Source organism: Canis lupus, chromosome 16, assembly GCF_048164855.1.
Source record: "Canis lupus baileyi chromosome 16, mCanLup2.hap1, whole genome shotgun sequence".
NCBI lineage: Eukaryota > Metazoa > Chordata > Mammalia > Carnivora > Canidae > Canis > Canis lupus.
Window position 1 is genome coordinate 15,900,939 of NC_132853.1, and position 19,700 is coordinate 15,920,638.

Here is a 19,700-nt window from a genome sequence, read left to right on the forward strand (position 1 = left end):
GACACAGAAAGAGAGAGGCAGAGACATAGGCAGAGGGAGAAGCAATGATATGGGACTTGATCCCAGGACCCTGGGATCACAACCTGAGCCAAAGGCAAACGCTCAACCATTGAGCCACCCAGGTGCCACTAGCTCATTCATTTTATGGGAAATTTATACTATATAATCTAAGTGGCAGTAATCTTGTTGTCATCCCAAGGAGCCAAATTAGAGCTAATTTCTGTTAAAAAGAGACTGACTTAAAAAAAATACAAACACACTAATATGCATTCCTGGGATATATTTAAGTTGTAACTCAAAGACTAACAGATAAGACACAGAGCCTTGCCCTAAATTTGACACCTGAATGAAATCGCTTCACTTTTGATATTTCTTATCAACTCTTTTCTTATCAACACTTGCCCAAAAGGACTTTCCTTCAGGGAAGACAATGGTCTGAGATTGAAGAGATTGTAGGTATTAAATGAGTAGTGTTATCACTCCAGCTGCCTCACTTTGAGATATTGGAAGTAAGAACTTCCCAACACAGGCCAACATTCTGCCACCACATTCCATTCTTGACCAAAGTGTGTGTAGGACGCTGATAGACCTGAAGCCCTACAGTGGGGTCCTGGTGCCCTAAAACTGATGTGTTTTTTTTTTTCTTTTTAAAATTTTATTTATTTATTCATGATAGAAATAGAGAGAGAGGCAGAGACACAGGCAGAGGGAGAAGCAGGCTCCATGCCGGGAGCCCAATGTGGGACTCGATCCCGGGACTCCAGGATCAGGCCCTGGGCCAAAGATAGGCTCTAAACCACTGAGCCACCCAGGGATCCCCAATATTGATGTTTCTAACTGTCCCTTTGTCCAGTGCCTATACGTTTTTCCTGCTCAGAGCAATGTCCTACAACAAAATTAAAAATTAAGGATGTGTTAGACTAACACATTATAGTTCTGCAAAATGGGAGAAAGGCAATTTGTAAGGAGAGGTGAGGAGGAAGAATTGGCCCAGTCATAATTTCGGGGCAGATGGGTTTTAGGAAGGAGTACACATTGAATCTGAGAACAAATTCCCTAAAACTATGCCGAGGCATCATCTTGAATTCCACATCAGTATTTTCCTATTAAAATACAATCACATCGGGGATCTCTGGGTGGCTCGGCAGTTTAGTGCCTGCCTTCAGCCCAGGGCATCATCCTGGAGTCCCGGGATCGAGTCCCACATCAGGCTCCCTGCAGGGAGCCTGCTTCTCCCTCTACCTGTGTCTCTGCCTCTCTCTCTCTGTGTCTCTCATGAATAAGTAAATAAAATCTTAAACATACAATGCAATCACATCTTAAAATTTCTCAAGATGAGGAGGTGTTTCTCATGTTTCTTCACCAACACATTATAATTTTACTTTAAAAAAGAGAGGCATCTCTAAGTTTTGTTTCTTTAAAGATAATTTATTGTGAAGTGAGAGGAAGTCACAAAGCAAAATGGAATGGGGACAGGTGTCAAAGATAAATTTTAAAAATGTTTTTGTCAAATACTATTCTGGATTTCCTAAGGTTAGAAACAAGAAAAGAATCAAGTGAAAAGGTAATCGTTCTTTTCAAAAGATTTGAATTTGTAAAGAAAACAACTTTTCTCTGAAAATACAAATCATCCTTCTTACATGAAACCTATAAGACTGAAAAAAAAAAGACTTTAGTAAACTGTATCTCTCAGATATGCTTAGGAATGTTTGGTTTTAAGGAGATTTATAAGGAGTTTTAAAAATCATGGCTTCCACTTTGTAAATGAACCTAAGTCCAGCAATGATCAATGTCACTTGATCCACCCTGAAGTGTCCCATTATGTCTTCTTATGCTTATGCTTCTTTCCTGTAACTTGCAGCAAAGCAGGTTTGAAGGAAAAGAAAGGATTAGAAGGAACTACAGTTAGTTCCCTAGTGAATAACTTAAGACAAAACCTGCTTTTCCATTCACATTACACATTCACAATTGCTCACTTCTACTTACTTTACTGGTATATTTCAGATTCTCTCCACACCTAGAATGCTTTGTCCGAACCTAATCCAACCACCAAAACAAAAAACAAAGTCTCACGTGGATATCTCAAAACATAGCTGTGTACAAAGGCCATGGTTTCCCATATATCTCTCCTGTCGTGCTGCCCACAATATTGTTCTGAGCTCATTGAAGTGTTCCCGTTGGGCCAGAATAAAGCCTTGGGAACTCTCTTAACACAATTTAAAAATTACATTTACCACTTGTCTTGAATGAGAAGATTATGAAATCAGAGAGAAAAACCCATTTTTATCAAGAAATGCCACGTAATGGACTCTTCCAGAGGCAGATAGCGTTTGTCACTCTGAGTGATGAAGGTGATCACGGAGTCCCAGGGTGCCCTCTTTACCAGTCCCTGCTGAGCTTTACTACGGCAAACTCAGGACCATGGACCCAACAGCAGGATCCACCCAGAGATGCATCCAAACGAGAGTATGACAGACTAAACACTGTTAAAGCTGAAGAGGACACCAGACGGTTTGGTTCTAGAGGTTTCCAATGACTCTAAATGAGAGCGATGATAATCACACCTGCTCTCCTCAGAACAAAAGTCCCCACTGTGGCTCCAGGGTACCCACAGAGCTATCGATTCTGCTTTCAGGATACATGGAAGCCATCAAAAGAAACCCAAAAATACAGCGGGAATCCGGGCTTATAAAACTCTACAGCCCTTGAGCACGTGATATAATTTGGATGTATTCAAAGAAAATATTCGCGATTGTTCTTTCCAATATTGAAAGAGAAAAAGCCACCTGTCCCTTTCTTCACTCAAAAACCTCGGGGATTGGCAGGAGGAGGAAGTATGGGCTGGTGGGGAGGCAGGGTGAGCAGGGGGCTAAAGCCAGAAACAGTCTGGCCCACCACACCCCCTGGCCCAGCGGCCCTTTCTGCTGCCTTTTTTTTTTTTTTTTTTTTAAGATTTTATTTCTTTATTCATGAGAGACACAGAGAGAGGCACAGGCAGAGGATGACACAGGCTCCATGCAGGGAGCCCAATGCGGGACTTAATCCTGGACCCTGGGATCATGTCCTGAGCCAAAGGCAGCCGCTCAGCCGCTGAGCCCCCCAAGCGCCCCCCTTTCTACTTCTGAGGCCGACTCAGCTGAACTCACAAAGTGTTGTCCATTTGCACCTCACGCCCTGATTGTCACTGCCATTACAGTAAGCACTTACAAGAAATGTGCGCCATCACCACAGCGCCCAGGTGTGGGAGTTTGACTCCTGACAGCAATCCCGGCCTTTCTTTCACCTGGAGGGAAAGCCTTTGGGCTTAGACTAAAGTCAGGGGCAGGATTCCATGGAAGTTGATCCAGGGTCCCTGGAGAGGAGACTCATCCAGATGAAACAGATCACCAGAAACATCTCCATCTGCCTCTCTCAGAGGCCATGCAGTCCTGGGTGTGGCCGGCCCTTCCCACTGGGAGTGAAGCCCCCTCAGGGAGTCCCCAAAAGTGGTTTCCCTAAGCATTCTCTCAAAATGCTGTTTCTCTCCGCTACATTTTGCCTTATGAGAAAAATAGGCAAGTATTTGGAAACCCCAAAATACATACCAGGAGAGTTACACAAGCCTGTGGAGACATTACCAGATGCCAAGGGTTCAAAGCGCTTTGCCAGAGCCCACACTCGGAGCCACCCAGGCGAAGGAACCAGAACTGAAGCCATTGCTGTCAAACTGGCCCCTGGTGGACCTGACTCCCCTGAAGAGAGGTGAGAACAGGATGAACCTTTTCATCCTTTCTTTTTTAAAGAGGTATCTTTATTTTATATTGTGGTTTGGGGTTTTTTGATACGAAAAGGGTTTGGAGAATCCCAAGAGTTTTGGTGATACAGGAAGTACAAATGGGAATAAACTAGGGAATGGAACTCAGCTCTCCACAGATGGGACCCATCTGGATGTCAGCTCACAGAACCAGCACCGCTGTCAGTGAAGACATCCTGGGCTGAAAGTTCTTAAAACTCACTTTTTCCATCCCGGACACTTTCTCCACACTCTTCCTCGGGCTAACAGGCTGACTGAGCAATGGAAGAAGAGCCCTCTCTTCCCTCCCTATTTCAAACTGGGCCCATTTTTCTTTTGCTCCAGTTGGCTTTCTATTTGCTCATCGAATTGAGACTTTGGGGGAAGCTGCACAGCAGCAAACTGGAAATATTTTGAAAATAATTTGAACGTTTTAAAAAACCAAATCGTCTCAATGATTGTAAGATGCCATGACATTTTCTCCTTCCCCAGGCCAGGCTTAGAGGTATGGCTAGGTCAGACTCCTCTGGGGCACGAAGGCCATGGAGGGCAGCAGAAGAGCTGGTCCAACCCCACACAGGCTCACGTCAGCACTCATCTGGGAGGCCATCGCTGCCTGGGAGCTCTGTGGCTTCGAGCTCCACGCTGGACAGGAACCTCCTCAGCGTCTTGCGGCAGTTGTAATCCAGGGTGGTCGTGTAGACGGTCTTGGGGTACTTGGGGTAGACGATGGTGGTGCTGAGGAAGCGGGTGGGCTTGTGGCAGGGCTTGAAGTGCACCTCTGCCTTGTAGTTGCGCCAGGTGCAGTTGGGGAGGCAGGTGACGGTGTAGCTACAGGAGGCCACTGCCAGGCCCAGGGGCAGGTGGACATCATCAATGAAGTGCCGCTCCGAGTCATACTTGACCGATGAAGTGTACCTGGGCAGGAGACAGAAAGAAGGCAGCACAAAGCTGTTCTCCTGAGCTTGGGGCACAGGAGTCCCTACTGTGATATTGATCCTGGGGAGGGGGGCAGGTGGGGTGCAAACTTTGAGATGAGGCTACTCTAGTCAGAAGCAGCAAAGATGGGATCCCTGGGTGGCGCAGCGGTTTAGCGCCTGCCTTTGGCCCAGGGCGCGATCCTGGAGACCCGGGATGGAATCCCACGTCGGGCTCCCTGCATGGAGCCTGCTTCTCCCTCTGCCTATGTCTCTGCCTCTCTCTCTCTCTTTCTCTCTCTCTCTCTGTGTGTGTGACTATCATGAATAAATAAAATCTTTAAAAAAAAAAAGAAGAAGCAAAGATGAAGCACCTACTGGGTGGTACTGTTCTAAGCACTTTACTTCCAGGATCTAATTTAACTGAATTGACCGCCCTGGGAGAGGAAATGGAGGTGCAGAAGTCAAGGTCATGGTGGCATTGAGCAGCGGAGCTGGGATATGTGTGCAGGTGTGCAAGATCCCCAAGTTTACCCCACACGTACTGTTTCTCCTGGCAGGCAGCAGCCCCTGGCGTCTTTGTGTGTTTAAAGCCAGGGGAGCCTGCTCAGATTACTTGTCCAAGCCTTGTGTTCTCTTTCTGTGAAAGGTGCCCAGAAATAACCGAGCAGGGTATTAACTCACAGCAAGTGGTATAAGTCAGTGGTAGAACAAGGTGGTTTCTACTGCCTCACTAGGGGTGAATGCTTTGTTTTCTCTGTCCTCTGACATTACAATCAGGTTACTTGCTTTTTTTTTTTTTTTTAACATAAGCTTTCTGCCCAACATGAGGCTTGAATTCACAGCCCTGAGATCAAGAGTCGCACACTCTACTAACTGAGCCAGCCCATCACCATCAGCTCTTTAATGAGAGGATGACAGAACCCAGGACTTCTGAGAGTTCAGTGATACCAAGTACTAGTACTTGGTCCCCTTTGGCCTTTGGTTTAGAGACCCCTCAAACCAGAGACTCAGAGACCTTACCTTATCAATCAAAGTCAATGACCATCTTGATTTCTTTCTTTCTCTTTTTCTTTCTTTCTTTCTTTTTCTTTCTTTCTTTCTTTTTTTTTTTAATTTATTTACTTGTGAGAGACAGAGAGAGAGAGAGGCAGAGACATAGGCAGAGGGAGAAGCAGGCATCATACAGAGAGCCTGACGTGGGAATCGATCCAGGGTCTCCAGGATCACGCCCCGGGCTGCAGGCTGCGCTAAACCGGGCTGCAGGCGGTGCTAAACCATCTTGATTTCTTAAAATAAATTAGCATCTATGTTCCCCAGCAGCTACTTTTTTTTTTTTTTTTTTTTGAGTCCTTTGGTAATTTGGGAGCTAATTTTTTCTGTAATGTAATTTTGGTAATTTTTAAAAATTTTTTGAAAGATTTTATTTATTTATTCATGAGAGACAAAGAGAGAGAGGCAGAGACATAGGCAGAGGGAAAAGCAGGCTCCCTGCAGGGAGCCCAATGTGGGACTCGATCCCAAGACCCCAGGATCACAATCTGAGCCAAAGGCAGACACTCAACTACTGAGCTACCCAGGTGGCCCAAGTGTTATTTTCTATGTAATGTAATTTTTAATGTAATATAATTTTTAATGTAAATAAAGCATTTGCTTATTTTTAAAATTTACTATTGCTAAAATAAATTGACTATTATAACTTCATAGATCCTGAAATATGTATGTGTATCACACAGCACTGCCTCCCCCAGCCCCTACCCACTAGTCAGGGAGTAAGAATTAGAATTCTTTTCAGCGGGTTGGTTGGATGATGGAAACGTTGTCTATTCTCCTTACGCAAACAGGTAAGAAGGCTGGTGGAAACTAATGTCATGAAGTCATGTCCTCATTTTGTTCAAAATACAAGCTCTGCAGGAATAAAAGACTAAACCCCTCACCTCCAAACTGGTGAGCCTCCTTTGTTCCCCATCAAAGGGCCCTTTGTGTTAAGGGAGCTGAAACTCCAGCAAAAAAAAAAAAAAAAAAAACAACCCAGCAGCTACCAAAAGTAAAATTCTTTTTCCTGAAGAGACAGATCTTTAACAGAGGCTCTCAGTGGATCCTCAGCCCCCAGGTAATCCTGGAGGAGATAAATTTCCAAAGGAAGAATGGTATGAAACTGTAATAGGGGACAAGGCTATAGTGCCTTGAGTGCCTTGAAGCAGGGGGAGGGGCGATGGGGGACCAGTTTCTGGAAAGAGTAATTATTTTGTTACAAAACTGTGAATGTCTGATGGTCATGATGTCCAAAAGCAAAAAGTGCAAAAAGCAAGTCACCGGACTTTACATGACCTTGTTTGTTATTTCAACAGGTATATCTATGTATGTAATAAGTTAGAATACACAAAGAAACCCAAAAATAGTATCCAACAAACTATGAATAGTCTTTGGCACACTTTTATGATTAACTCATTAAAAAAAAAAAAAAACAAGCATTGGGCACCTGGGTGGCTCAGTGATTGAGTGTCTGCCTTTGGCTCAGGTCATGATCCTGGGGTCCTGAGAGGTAGTCCCGCATTGGGCTCCCTGCATGGAGCCTGCTTATCCCTCTGCCTATGTTTCTGCCTCTCTCTGTTTCTCATGAATAAATAAAGAAAATCTTTTAAAAATAAAAAAATAAAAAAGTAATAAGCATTAATTTCTGCAATAAAAAATGAAAAATGGAAAGCTCCAGTCAAATCTGCGCCTGCTATATTTACCTTACTTCCGTTGGCGGTAAGGGATCAAACTCCACTCCTTCACCAAAGGACAGAGGGCACAGCCTTGGTGAGCAGGCAAAGGCCAGTGGGCTGGGGAGAGGTGCTGGATTCTGTGAGGATGGAGAAGGCAGTTAGACCACAGGCCAGTCTGACGCATCCCCCAAAGAGGTCCTGGCTCTGAGCTTCCAGCTGACAGGCCCCACTGGGATTTGTGTCCTCTTCCTGGAAATGATGCCATAGAAGGGCCGCCCCACAGCATGGCGAGAGCTCTGGATGGAGAGCCAAGAAGTCTGGGTCACATCACCTGCCCTGTGACCTTATCTGTACACCAACGGGATGCCCCCTTCCTTCCCTGAGGTCTGTGAAAGGCTAAGGAGCTCAGCATCGTGACCTTGGCAAGACCCTGGGGCCGTGGCACCATCCCACGACAAGGTAGTGAGAAGACCTCAGTGAACGGGGGCTTCACTCACCAGAACCCTCAACCCTATCACTGTCTCGGCAACACTTTTGAAAAGCCAAAAACAAAATTCTCTCAGAAATCTTTTCACACGGAAGGCTCGGGCCGACTTCCCCCGCGCCTTCTCTGCCTCCAGGACCACAGGATTAACACTCTGCCAACGTGGAGGATCCATCCACAAACTCACTGGGAGGCTGAACACCAAGAAAGTCTTCCTCACCCCCTGCCCCTGCTCAGCAAAGGAGACAGAGCAGTGTCCCTAGACGTTAACTGGCTTCTGGCCCGGACAAAGCTCCACACTTTCTAATTCGTCGAGCAGCCTGAGCGAAGGCCAGGGCTGTCCAAGACATGGGTGCTCGCTTTCACCCGACGTGGCTGGCATCGGGCATCTGTGTTATGTGTTCAACGGGGAGCAGCCCTTTGGGTTCCTGGGTTTCCCGGTGATCGGTCATTTTCTTGGCCTCATTCGAGAGAAGGAGCCACTACGGGGCCAGGATGTGGAGTGGCAGCCCCGCCCCCACACCTTCCAGGATGGAGAAGGAAGCAGACAGTCCTAGAAGGTAGGCTCCAAGACTCTCACCCTGCTACCAGGACAGAGCGCCAAGTGAGGGCCTAGGGTGGAAATACCAAAGTCAAAGGGGACCAGGGGAGGGGAGGGAGGTGCAGAGGGGCCTCCTCGGGCTCCAGAACCTGGATGGGGGAGGGGCTGTGGCTGGCAAGTGAGGTCAGTAGAAGAGGGGGAGGGGGGAAGGTGTGGGCACTGGCTGCTGCAGAGCTTTTGGAAGCAGCCCCCAAGTAGTGGTGATGGGCCCTGCTCTGCCCCCAGCCCCCTGGCTACCACACCTTCCACCTAGGGAGCACCTTCGGGCCGTCCTGGTGGCTGCGAGGTGGCGGCAAGAGGGGAGGTGGACAACTCTCCAACACACACTAAAGCCAGGAATCCACACAAGCACTTGGTTCTCTTGCCCCTGCCTTGTTGGCTCCCTCATCCCGGCCACCCAACAGACACTCCCTGAGCACACACCTTGGCCCAGGTGCAGGGTGGGGATGGGACAGGCACCTGGGAATTACAACAGACACAGGAACAAGTGCCAGCAGGGAATGGGGACCCAGCCATGGATTTGAGCATGGCTCTGGGAAGCATCAAGGAAGTCTTCCCAGAGGAGGCCAGGAGTTGGGCTTGAAGGGCCAGCAGGGCTCTGATAGGTCAAAACGGCAGCTGTGGGAGGGAATGGGCTGGGGGTGGGGGAGGGACGCCAGGGAGAGGAGAGGAGAGGAGGCACCAGGTAAGAACCTGCCTGTGGTCAGGGGCCCGAGGCTAGCAGGGCCAGGCAGCAAGGGTTCTGAAGGCCAAGGTGAAGCAAGGGCCGCCTTCCAAAGAGAAGAGACCCGGAGCCTGAGCCGGGGCCAGTGGGTCAAGACTTCCACCCCATCAAAGGGCCCAGGTCTTAAAGGAACAGCAGCTGCCACCCACGACTTCACCCCAGGGGACTGGGCTGGAAATAGCCATCCCCAAGGGGGGGCAAAGGGGCCTGAGAGCCCCACTTTGAACCTTGCCTGTAGACAGGATGTGGCTTCCCCTGAGCTCTAGGTAAAGGCAATAAACGCCCCCACCTGAGCCGTTCCTAGGGGCGGAAAAGACTAGGCGTTTTTCCTTTAAATAAAAATTTTGAAGTAACATAAAAGGATTCCTTTTTGAAAGGTTCCACCCAGCCAACGCCCTGTCACCCACCAAGTGCCACACAGGGCTAGGCGGCAGGACAAGGGGGCCACCGGGAGGCGGGAGGCTCACGCGGTCAGGCCCCCCTCCACACCCCTAGCCTGGCGCCCCGGGCTGGCCCCACTGCTGCCGGGAGCGGAGCACACACACCCCTCTCCCCGACACGGCCACGGGGCGCAGGTCCTCGGGGGGCGCCACCGCTGGGGGCACGGCCCGGCGCCAGGCCCAGCCGCAGGAGGCTGCGCTTGCCCTCGCCGTGGCCGCCCCGCGGGAGTGTGGCCGCGCCGCAGCCTGGCACCGCGGGGGCCGCCACCCCAAGGAGAGGAGGCGGCCGCGCCTCCCGGGCGATGACGAGTTTCCAGCCGCCGACTCCAGCTGGCCCTGCTCTCGCCGCGCTCCCGCCCCGGGCGCCCCGCGGGGGCCAAGCCGTCCCGAGCGAAGGTGGCGGCGCCCACGGCCGCGGGGGTCCCCGGGGGGCCGGCTGCGGGTGGGCTCGGGAGGGAAGGGGCGCGAGCGGGGCCACTCACCGGGGCCGCGGGGCTCGCCGCCGCGTCGGGCTCCAGCGTCCCGGGGGCCGCCGAGCGCTCCCCGCCCCCCCCGGCCGCCGCGAGCCCCCAGTGGCCGGGGCTGGGGCTGGGGGGCAGCCCCGAATCCGGACTGTCCAGGACGCCGTCGCCCTTCTTCTTCGTGTCCACGAGCTCGGGCACATCCTGCAGGCTCAGCCGGCCCACCATGGCTGGGGCGCGACGGCGCACACGCGGGCTGGGGCTGGGGCCGCCGCCCGCCGCCTGCCGTCGGGTCTCGCGGGCCGCGGCGCTCCGGGCCCCGCCCTCCGCCCCGCCCGCCGGGACCCACCCGCACTGGCCGCGCGGCGAGGCCCGGCGCCAGGGGCCGCTGCGCTCCCGCCCTGCGCGCCCGCACCGCGCTCGGCGCCGCCGCCCTGGCCGCCCTGCACGCCCTGCCCGCCCTGGCTGCGGGTCCCGGCGCGCTGGGGCGGCTTCTCTGCGGAAGGTCGCGCGCCCCGGCCCCGGCCCCGGCCCCGGCCCCGGCCCCGCCGCCCTGCGCCCTGCGCCCTGCTACAGGTGCCCGCGGGACCCTGCTCGCCCCACGCTGCGGGCGGCGCCTTGTCCTCTGGCCCCGGCTCCGCAGAGCCCGGCGGGCGCCAGTGCGGCCCCGGCAGCCCGAGCTGAGCCTCGGCCTGAGGAGGCCTGGGGAGCCGCCGAACCCAGCGAGCAAACAACTGGAAATTATTAATAGTTAATGCGCTTCGTATGGCTCCGACCGCTTCTTGGCTCCGCAGAGCGGGCGCTCAGAGCGTCCCCGGCTTTCATTGCTGCCCGAGAGGAAGAGATGACCTCCTCCGAGTATCCGCGGGGACTCCAGGGGCGGGGAGAGGGGACGCAGCACTCCCTGGTCTGGCCGCTCAGCTCCCACGCTGTGACCACACCAGACAGGGAAACTCTGCAGAGCGGGACCTCCAACTACAGGGGCAAGCTGCGGAGGCTGCCCGTGGGCTAACGGGCCAGGGGCTCCCTGGTGGGGGGCCCTAGTTTTTCACTCATGGGAGTTCCTTTCTAAAAACCACACTGGGGGGTTGCTGCCTTCTTTAGTTGGACAGACAGGCCCTGTCTCCGTGGGAACTCGGGTCAGTACCTGTCAGCTGCAGAACAGAACTGGGCTATCCTCAAACCTAGTACTTTTGCTCATGGAGACCTCCCTGTATTGGAAGTATTGGAACCTCTCACCCCCACCAGCCACCGTCTTCCAGGAGTTTCTGATGGGTGTTTAGCCAGATAGGAGTTGTGCCCTGGCTGGATGAGAGGTAGGCTCTGTGCATGCCCCACAGTGGCAGCCTAGTCTACATCCTGGCAAAAACAAAGGCTGCTTGTCCTGCTTGGGACCTGTTAAAGTCAGAATTCAGAGTAGGTGGATGTTACAGGTCTCCTGGCAAAGTTCAGCCCTCCTACCTTCCTCATCATTTTGAAGTAACAGAAAAGGAACTTGACTTGGTCCGAGTCACATAGCTGGTGCAAACTCCCTTCACTGGAAAATAAAACCTGGCACATGCCTGTGTACTGGGAAGTCGCTTGTTTACTTAAGGCTTGTGGGAATAGATTACAAAATCAATAGCATCAGTGGTTAGTGCAAGGATGTACTGTAAGCAGTGGGTCTTAGAGGTTGGGCCAAGTATATGGCTACACCTTCCTACCCATGCTGATCCCACCATCTGCACATCCCAGGCTGCTTTCGATATGGGGCATCACGGGAGGAATGGCAGTGCTTCTTGGGGTTGTGAAAAGGGTGGTCTGTTGGCAGTGGGAGGACTCAGCGCCCTGGGGGGAATTCTCCCCCCCCTCCCCCCCTCCCCCCCTCCCCCCGCCACCAGCATTCCCAGGTAGGTCCTAAGAACCCTTCAGGTAGAGATTAGGCAGGGCTTTCTGAATCCAGAGGACATCCTTAGGCTTTGCCCAGGACAACTGCCAAGGAGTTCCTGAAGCTAATGGCCCCCCATGCTTCCTTCCCCACAGAGGAAACTGGCCTTGATACACACACAGAAGAAACTGCAAAGGCTTGAAGAGGAACCTAACCCCAGCTCTGCACACTGACAGAGAGGCACAGTTAGAGACCATGGTCTCATAAAGATTCCTCTGAAACAGGTGCCCCCTTTCCCAATAAGCCGCACCAAACTGGGATCCTCCCCTGGCTCCCAGCCAATCAAAAGCCAAAAATGAGGGGGGATCCCAGGTTTGTAACCTCTTGTCAGCCTGTCTTTGAAGAACTCAAAGATAAATCCGAGCTGACTGGCAGCCATACGGGGACCAAGAAGAAAGTGGGGGACATCCTGCCTGAGCCACCTCTCTGTCAACTCATGGCATTTCTGGTGGAGATGAGCAGAGGAGTTCTTCCAACAGAAATTACCCAACTTCTACTTGTCCATGTGTCCTTCTGGGTGGGAGGCCAAGAGGACTTCCTTTGTCACCACAAGGGAGCTGTGCAGCTCAGCCTAGAAGTCAGCTGTATTTGCTGGGCTCTGAGCAGTGAGTTCATACTGTAAATCTACAGTAGTCCTTTGGAAGAGCCCTGTTGCCTGTGCTCGTCGTTGTCCTACATCTTATTCCAGATTGCTTTCCAAATGATGCTTCTTTAAAAATCTTTAACTAAGGGGATCCCTGGGTGGCTCAGTGGTTTAGAGCCTGCCTTTGCCCCAGGGCGTGATCCTGGAGTCCCAGAATCGAGTCCCCCATCGGGCTCCCTGCATGGAGCCTGCTTCTCCCTCTGCCTGTGTCTCTGCCTCTCTCTTTCTCTTTGTGTCTCTCATGAATAAATAAATAAAATCTTAAAGAGAAAAAAAAAACTTTAACTAGAGCTGGGGAGGGACAATGGATCCCACTTTTACTCACTTCTGTCCCAGCTTTGAAGACAGGCCTTCTTTTGAGGAGTAGCTGGGGCATACCTAGAAATCCGGGGTGAGCTACACAAAACAAGACCACAGAGCCTGCTTCAGAGGAGCCACTTCTCAAAGCTGTCCTTTCAGAGCACACCAAGGCCATGGTACCCCTGCCTGGATCACAGAGACTGATGTCCTCATAGGACTTGGCTTCTGGCCTGAGGTCTTTTTCAGCAGGGTCTGAGGAACAAAAGATCCCTAACAATGATGCCAGTACTGCATTTTCCCTTTTTCTGCACTAAATGAAGCTGATGCCTGAATCCAGTGGAGTCAGATGAGAACAGGGCAGGACCCCTCCCCACACTGCCACTGCTTATTGTTTTGGAACAGTTTGTCTTCAGTAAACCCAGCCAGACAGTGGATTAAAAACACGGCTGGCTCCAGCATGCTGGCTTGCACCCCATGCCCTGTGGCACCTTGTTGTCCCAGCCACTTGGGTCCTGGTGTTCTGGAATTCCTGATGCTGTGGATTTGCCTTACTATTGAATTCAGTCCTCCCTTCCCTTCATATGCCTCCATATCAAGCAAAATGCTCCTAAAACACACACACACACACACACACACACACACACACAAAACTTTATTTATTTCCATAAGTATTTCAGGATTAAGATGATAGTTTTCAAAGAACATTAAAAGTGACCTGCTGGGGCGCTGGGTGGCTCAGCCGTTAAGCATCTGTCTTCCACTCAGGTCACAATCCTGGGGCCCTGAGATCGAGTTCCACATTGGGCTCCCCGCTCAGCGGGGAGTCTGTTTCTCCCTCTGCCTCTGTTGTTCCCCCCACTTGTGCTCTCTGGTTCTCTATGTCCAATAAATAAAGTCTTAAAAAAAAAAGTGACCTGCCATATTCAATTAAAAAAAAAAAAAGGAACTGAATGAAAAAGAGACACTTGGAAACAACACACTCCCAGGAGTGTATGCACCTACATTGTGAGGTCAGTTTAGAGCCCCAAGCCCCCGGGGCACTCACAAAGGTGCATCAGCCAGACAGAGCCGGGAGCTACCAAAGTTCTGGCTTAGCAATTTTATTTTTATTTAAAAAAATTTTTTTTGAAAGATTTTATTTATTTATTCATGAGAGACACAGAGAGAGAGGGGCAGAGACACAGGCAGAGGGAGAAGCAGGCTCCATGTAGGGAGCCCGACATGGGACTCGATCCCAGGTCCCCAGGATCACGCCCCAGGCTGAGAGCAGTGCTAAACCACTGAGCCACTGGGGTTGCCCTGGCTTAGCAATTTTAGAATGAAGTGGGCCCAGGGGCACAGGTCAGCTCCTCTTCTGACCTTTCCCCTGGGAGACCACCAAGTCAGGTGGGAAGATTTCCTGCCCAGCCCAGCTGGTGACACTAACCTAGTAAATGAATGCAGCTTGGGGTGGATTCAGGTGTCTCCCCTTGTGGACAGCCCTGTGACCCCAGATACAGACCCTCTCCTCCAGGGCTCCTATTTGTTAGCTTAGAGGCCTGCTCCCCAAAGCTCCCTGGTTACACAGAAAAGGGCCATGGCCTCTGCAAAATAAAACCCAGATGGGATTTTGCAAAGAGCTGGGGCACATGGCCTCCTTGGAACTGCATCAATACACTTGCACTCCTGGCATTGGTCTGCATATTCACACTGGACAAGGACTTGCAGCCCAGAAAAATAGCCCTGAGTTGAGCAATTGAAGTTAAGACCCTTGGCTCCTTGGCTGAAAGGCGTGATAGATGGGTGTGCTGTCACTGTCCCTGGGGAAAAGACGGCTGGTCTGTGCCATCACTCTCCAAGGGCAGCCCTGAAATGCTGGGGTGTTCTGGGACCACCCCGGGATTCAGGGCTGCCTCGGCCCTGTGAGTGGGCCGAAGAGATAGTGAGTGGGAGCCAGTGGAGGTGGCCAGTTGGGTCCACAGTGATGGGCTCACCCATGGTGTCCTTCCCAGGAGCCAGAGCCCCTAAGCACATTCCTCTCCTCCCCCAAATGCAAAGCAGAGTATGCACAGGCAGGAGGCGGCTGTGGTTTGCAGCTATGTACAACTGGAAGCCCTTGATGCTTGCTGAAGACCTTTATGTGCCTTTGAAGAAATGTTTTTCAGTTTTGAGTCTTTGCTGAAAATTAGCCGGGGGTGGGGGAAGAACATGGGGTGAGAGGAGAGGTATGAAAGAAAAAAACTGTCTTGTTCCCCAGGTCATATCACTGGAGGTGGGGGAGGGGACACTAGAATTTTATTGCCTCTTGCCCTGCACTTTTGCAGGATGACCTCAACCACTGACAAGTATTTCTAGAAACCTCTGAAGGTATCTCTCATAGGCTCATGAATAAAGCTGGTCATAGACATGGGATGCCTGCTATCAGTTTGCCTTTTCCTGCCCCCACCACCTCTGCGCTGGTTCTGCTATGCTGCATGACAGTGTCCCACCCTGGCCCCCAGGGGAAGGCTGCCCTTGCTGAGATCACCATCAGCTCCACTAGGCACCTGAGAGAGGTCACAGCCATGCGGCTGTGGGTACTGTTCCTTTGCCCCTTACCAGGCACTACCCAAAGCCCTGGGTGCTGCTGCTAAACACTGAGGGTGGGGGGAGGTTAATTTGCAGGGTGATCCTGAAGCAGTGTAGCCTCCTTTATGCCTGTTTCCTGCACTAGGATTCAAACTTGAACCCTGCAGGGCTAGGCCAAGAGGCAAATAATAAAACAAACAAAACCAAAAAAATCCCTTTGAATTCCAAATCCCTCTCCCCAGAGCCAGGCCTATCCTTCTACCACTTTTCTTAGGATTTCTCTAAGATGCTCCCAGGTTCTGTATGGAAAAAAAGGCTGTCTGGACCTGGGGATGAAAGGGTTACTCAACTTCGGCCTCAGCTGGGACCTCTGCTCCACCAGACAACCATCAAACATCACTCAAATCCCATCTCAATGCCTTGCTTTCAAAGACTGAAAGGTAGACTCATATCCCAAGGATATCAGCTAGCTTCCTCAGCATCGACACTATCTGCTTGGCACGCTTTTGGGGCCAGAGCTGCCGGGGCGGAGAAAGGGCCTTCTGCTGTTAGTGGCTCTGTTGGAAGCAGGAGTTTCGAGAATGTCAGACAGCATCTGCCACGTCCCAAGACAGGCCTTCCACATAGGACACAATGCCTGCTGTCCTCCTTCACACGTGTAATCCAAAGAGCGGTTAACACAAGCTCGCCCCGGGCCTTTCATCATACAAATGTTAAAAAATCTGGGCTTTGTGCTCCTAGTTGAAATACTATTTATGGGAAGCTATCCTGGCCTCGTTCCACCAGAACCCATTTTAACTCTACTCTCAAGGCTGATAGCTCTCACCAAAATCTGTTTTGGATTAGAGTGACTGCTCTTTCACAAGACTCATTCATTCACCCAGCACCTACCAAGTGCCTACTGTCTGAGAGGGAGAGAGTGGGAGCACAGAGCTCCACCCAGCCCGGGAAGGAGGGGAGGCAGAGCCTGGGGAAAGATTCCCGGAGGAAGTAGCACATGTGCTGATCTTAAAGCACTGAGTACGAAATAGGCAGGCAAAGAAGGCAGGGGGAGAAGGCAGAGGGAACAACAGACCAAGGCTGGGAGCTCTGGCGGTCTTTGCTTATTGCTGAGTAGACACCCTCTACTTAGTATCCTCATACATCCTCATACAGCATCCTCTTTACCAAGTGCCACCTGCTTTGTGGTCAACCTTGGGAGTTCTTTGATGGCCACAGCCAGAAATACCTCAGACTGCCTAAACTGTGGGGATAAAGGGTGTGTTGGAATCCAGTCATGTTTCCTTGAGTTTGCCTAGCAGTCTCAGACTGGATCTTGAGACCTCATGGCAGAGCTTTGGTGGTTATCTTTCTCTTCTGGCTTAGCTTCATTGGGTAGAGAGCACTGCAGACCTGGCCCAGGCTCCACATTCAATTCCTTCTGGAGTCAATTAGTTCCACTGCAGGACATGCATCCTGCAAAGGTGTTGTGCTGGTGGCAAAGGGAAGCAAGAGTTAGGGTGACTGGCTTAGTGCAGCCATGCTCTTGGCTGGCAATGCCATGTCAAGTACACGGCGACAAGCTGTTAGTTCTCTTCACTTATGATGGGGATTGTTTCGTGACTACATACTCTGGCAGGAAAAAGGTTAATGCTCTTTTAATTTTTTTAACTGGACTCAATTTAGCTCGTGTGCTCCCATTTTCTCTCAATGGAAAACTATCTTCTCTTCTGGAAATGACTAGTGGCTTTGGGTAATTACTACTCTTGTCCTTCTCTTTTGGCTGGATGGCATCTGGGGAGGCTTATTATAACGTCATGGCAGCAGGGGTGGGGTGGCTGCGGTGAGTGCCCGATCCATGGTCATCTTCCTACCTCTGGCCTCTACTAAGGTAGAGCTTGTTTTGCTTGGCCGTGGAATGCTACCCTCTGTTTTTTTTTTTTTTTTTAATATTTTTTTTTCAATTTTTATTTATTTATGATAGTCACAGAGAGAGAGAGAGGCAGAGACACAGGCAGAGGGAGAAGCAGGCTCCATGCACCGGGAGCCCGACGTGGGATTCGATCCCGGGTCTCCAGGATCGCGCCCTGGGCCAAAGGCAGGCGCCAAACCGCCGCGCCACCCAGGGATCCCATGCTACCCTCTGTTTTTCGTAACCACAGGCCACTTGTTCTGCATCACAGTTGTGTCTTCTAATGAGCTGGCCCTTTCATTACTTCTGGAAACTCAGGTTGCTTGGGAGCCATCATCTGCCTATGATGGGGTATGGGGGACTCTGTGGTATGCACCCTCTCTTAAAGTCTGTTTGCCTGGACAACAACACCCTGAGACACTGTTTCTTCTCCCTCAGGCACCTTGTTCCTGCCTCCTTCAGGCTCCTCTATGGGGCCTGCACTCTCCCAGGTGATCACTGGAAGCTAGGCAATGGCTTCTAGATCAGGATTTCCTTCAAACTTATGAGCATGTCCCTTATACCTCCAGAGGGCTCAGCCCAGAGTGGTGGGGTTTTCTATTTCTTCTCAGTGACCATCAGCTTCTAAGCCAAGTCATTTTTCCTTTAGTTTTCCCTTTATGACCTAACAGTCAAAACCCTTTATTTTATTTTATTTTTTTTTTTTTTTTTTTTTTTTAAATTTTTATTTATTTATGATAGTCACAGAGAGAGAGAGGCAGAGACACAGGCAGAGGGAGAAGCAGGCTCCATACACCGGGAGCCCGATGTGGGATTCGATCCCGGGTCTCCAGGATCGCGCCCTGGGCCAAAGGCAGGCGCCAAACCGCTGCGCCACCCAGGGATCCCAAAACCCTTTATTTTTATTTTCAATTTAATTAATTAATTAATTTAAAAGAATTTATCTATTTATTCATGAGAGACATAGAGAAAGGCAGAGACACAGGCAGAGGGAGAAGCAGGCTCCCTGTGGGGAGCCCAATGTGGGACTGGATCCCAGGACCCTGGGATCATGACCTGAGCCAAAGGCAGATGCTCAACCACGGAGCCTGTGGTTAATATAGGTGTCCTATATTAAGTGATTTTTTAAAATATTTATTTATTTATTTATTTATTTATTTATTTATTTATTTATCATAGACAGAGAGAGAGAGAGAGAGAGAGAGGCAGAGACACAGGAGGAGGGAGAAGCAGGCTCCATGCTGGGAGCCTGAAGTGGGACTCGATCCTGGGACTCCAGGATCGTGCCCTGGGCCAAAGGCAGGCGCTAAACCGGTGAGCCACCCAGGGATCCCCTATTAAGTGATTTTTTAAAAAGATTTTATTTATTTATTTGAGAGAGAGAGACAGAGATAGCAACAGAGAGCAGGATCGAGGAAGAGAGGGAGAAGCATGCTCCGCGTTGAGCAGTGATCCTGAGACAGGACTTCATCCCAAAACTCCAGGATCATGACCTGAGCCGAAGGGAGATGCCTAATCAGCTGAGTCACTCGGGTGCCCTCATACCTCTTTTAAAATGGAAAAAAACATTTATGTCAAAATGCACCGTTCCTGTGATGATAGTGTGGATTGTATGCAAGGTCCTCTGGAGTTTTGAGGTTGGCTCAGTTGGTAGTGCATATGACTCTTGATCTTGGGGTCCTGAGTTCAAGCCCCATGAGCTCTACATGGTGTAGAGATTACTTCAAAAAATTTAAAGGTACACTTTTAGAATAAGAAACAAAACCAAAATACACTGCTATCCCAATACTCTTGCATTGACAGCGATGGCTCTCAAGACCTTTCAAGACTTTCTTCTCTACTACAGAATCACAAAAATCTATATAGTTCCAAAGCTAAGAATTTATGCAATTACATCTCTACACATTCCCACCTGAGGACAGTGGATATAAGACACCCTGCCTGCTACTGGAGTGGTGGGGAGAAAGAGTAAAGAGTAGGAAAGATGCTCAATTTAATATCAAACTATTACTTCTCTCATTTACAAAGAATAATCATTGCTTTCATGAGTGAACCAATAAAACACATCCTCCAGGAGCCCTGACCATGGAGGAAACCACAGGTCTTTTGCTTAATAAGGAAGCTTTCTTGCAGCAACGTGCAACCCCTGTTGGGTTACATTCGGTTTTATGCAACGAAACCCAAAGGGGAACTTCTGCTTACTGGGTTTCCATAGGTAAAGCTGCAACTCTATCCTTTAGATCAAGAAGCAGGAGAAAACATCCAGGACCAGTGATATGGAG

General features: G+C 50.5%; 1 protein-coding gene across 1 annotated transcript; it reads right to left on the minus strand.

The window, feature by feature from the left end:
* Positions 1-1,407: 1,407 nt before the first annotated feature.
* Positions 1,408-10,399, minus strand: RFLNB (refilin B). Its single transcript, XM_072779149.1, has 3 exons — positions 10,132-10,399; positions 7,428-7,537; positions 1,408-4,690 (listed from the first exon to the last, which is right to left on the minus strand). The coding sequence occupies exons 1-3, from the start codon at positions 10,336-10,338 to the stop codon at positions 4,360-4,362; spliced, it is 648 nt and encodes a 215-aa protein (XP_072635250.1). The 5' UTR covers positions 10,339-10,399; the 3' UTR covers positions 1,408-4,359.
* Between the last annotated feature and the right edge of the window lie 9,301 nt (positions 10,400-19,700).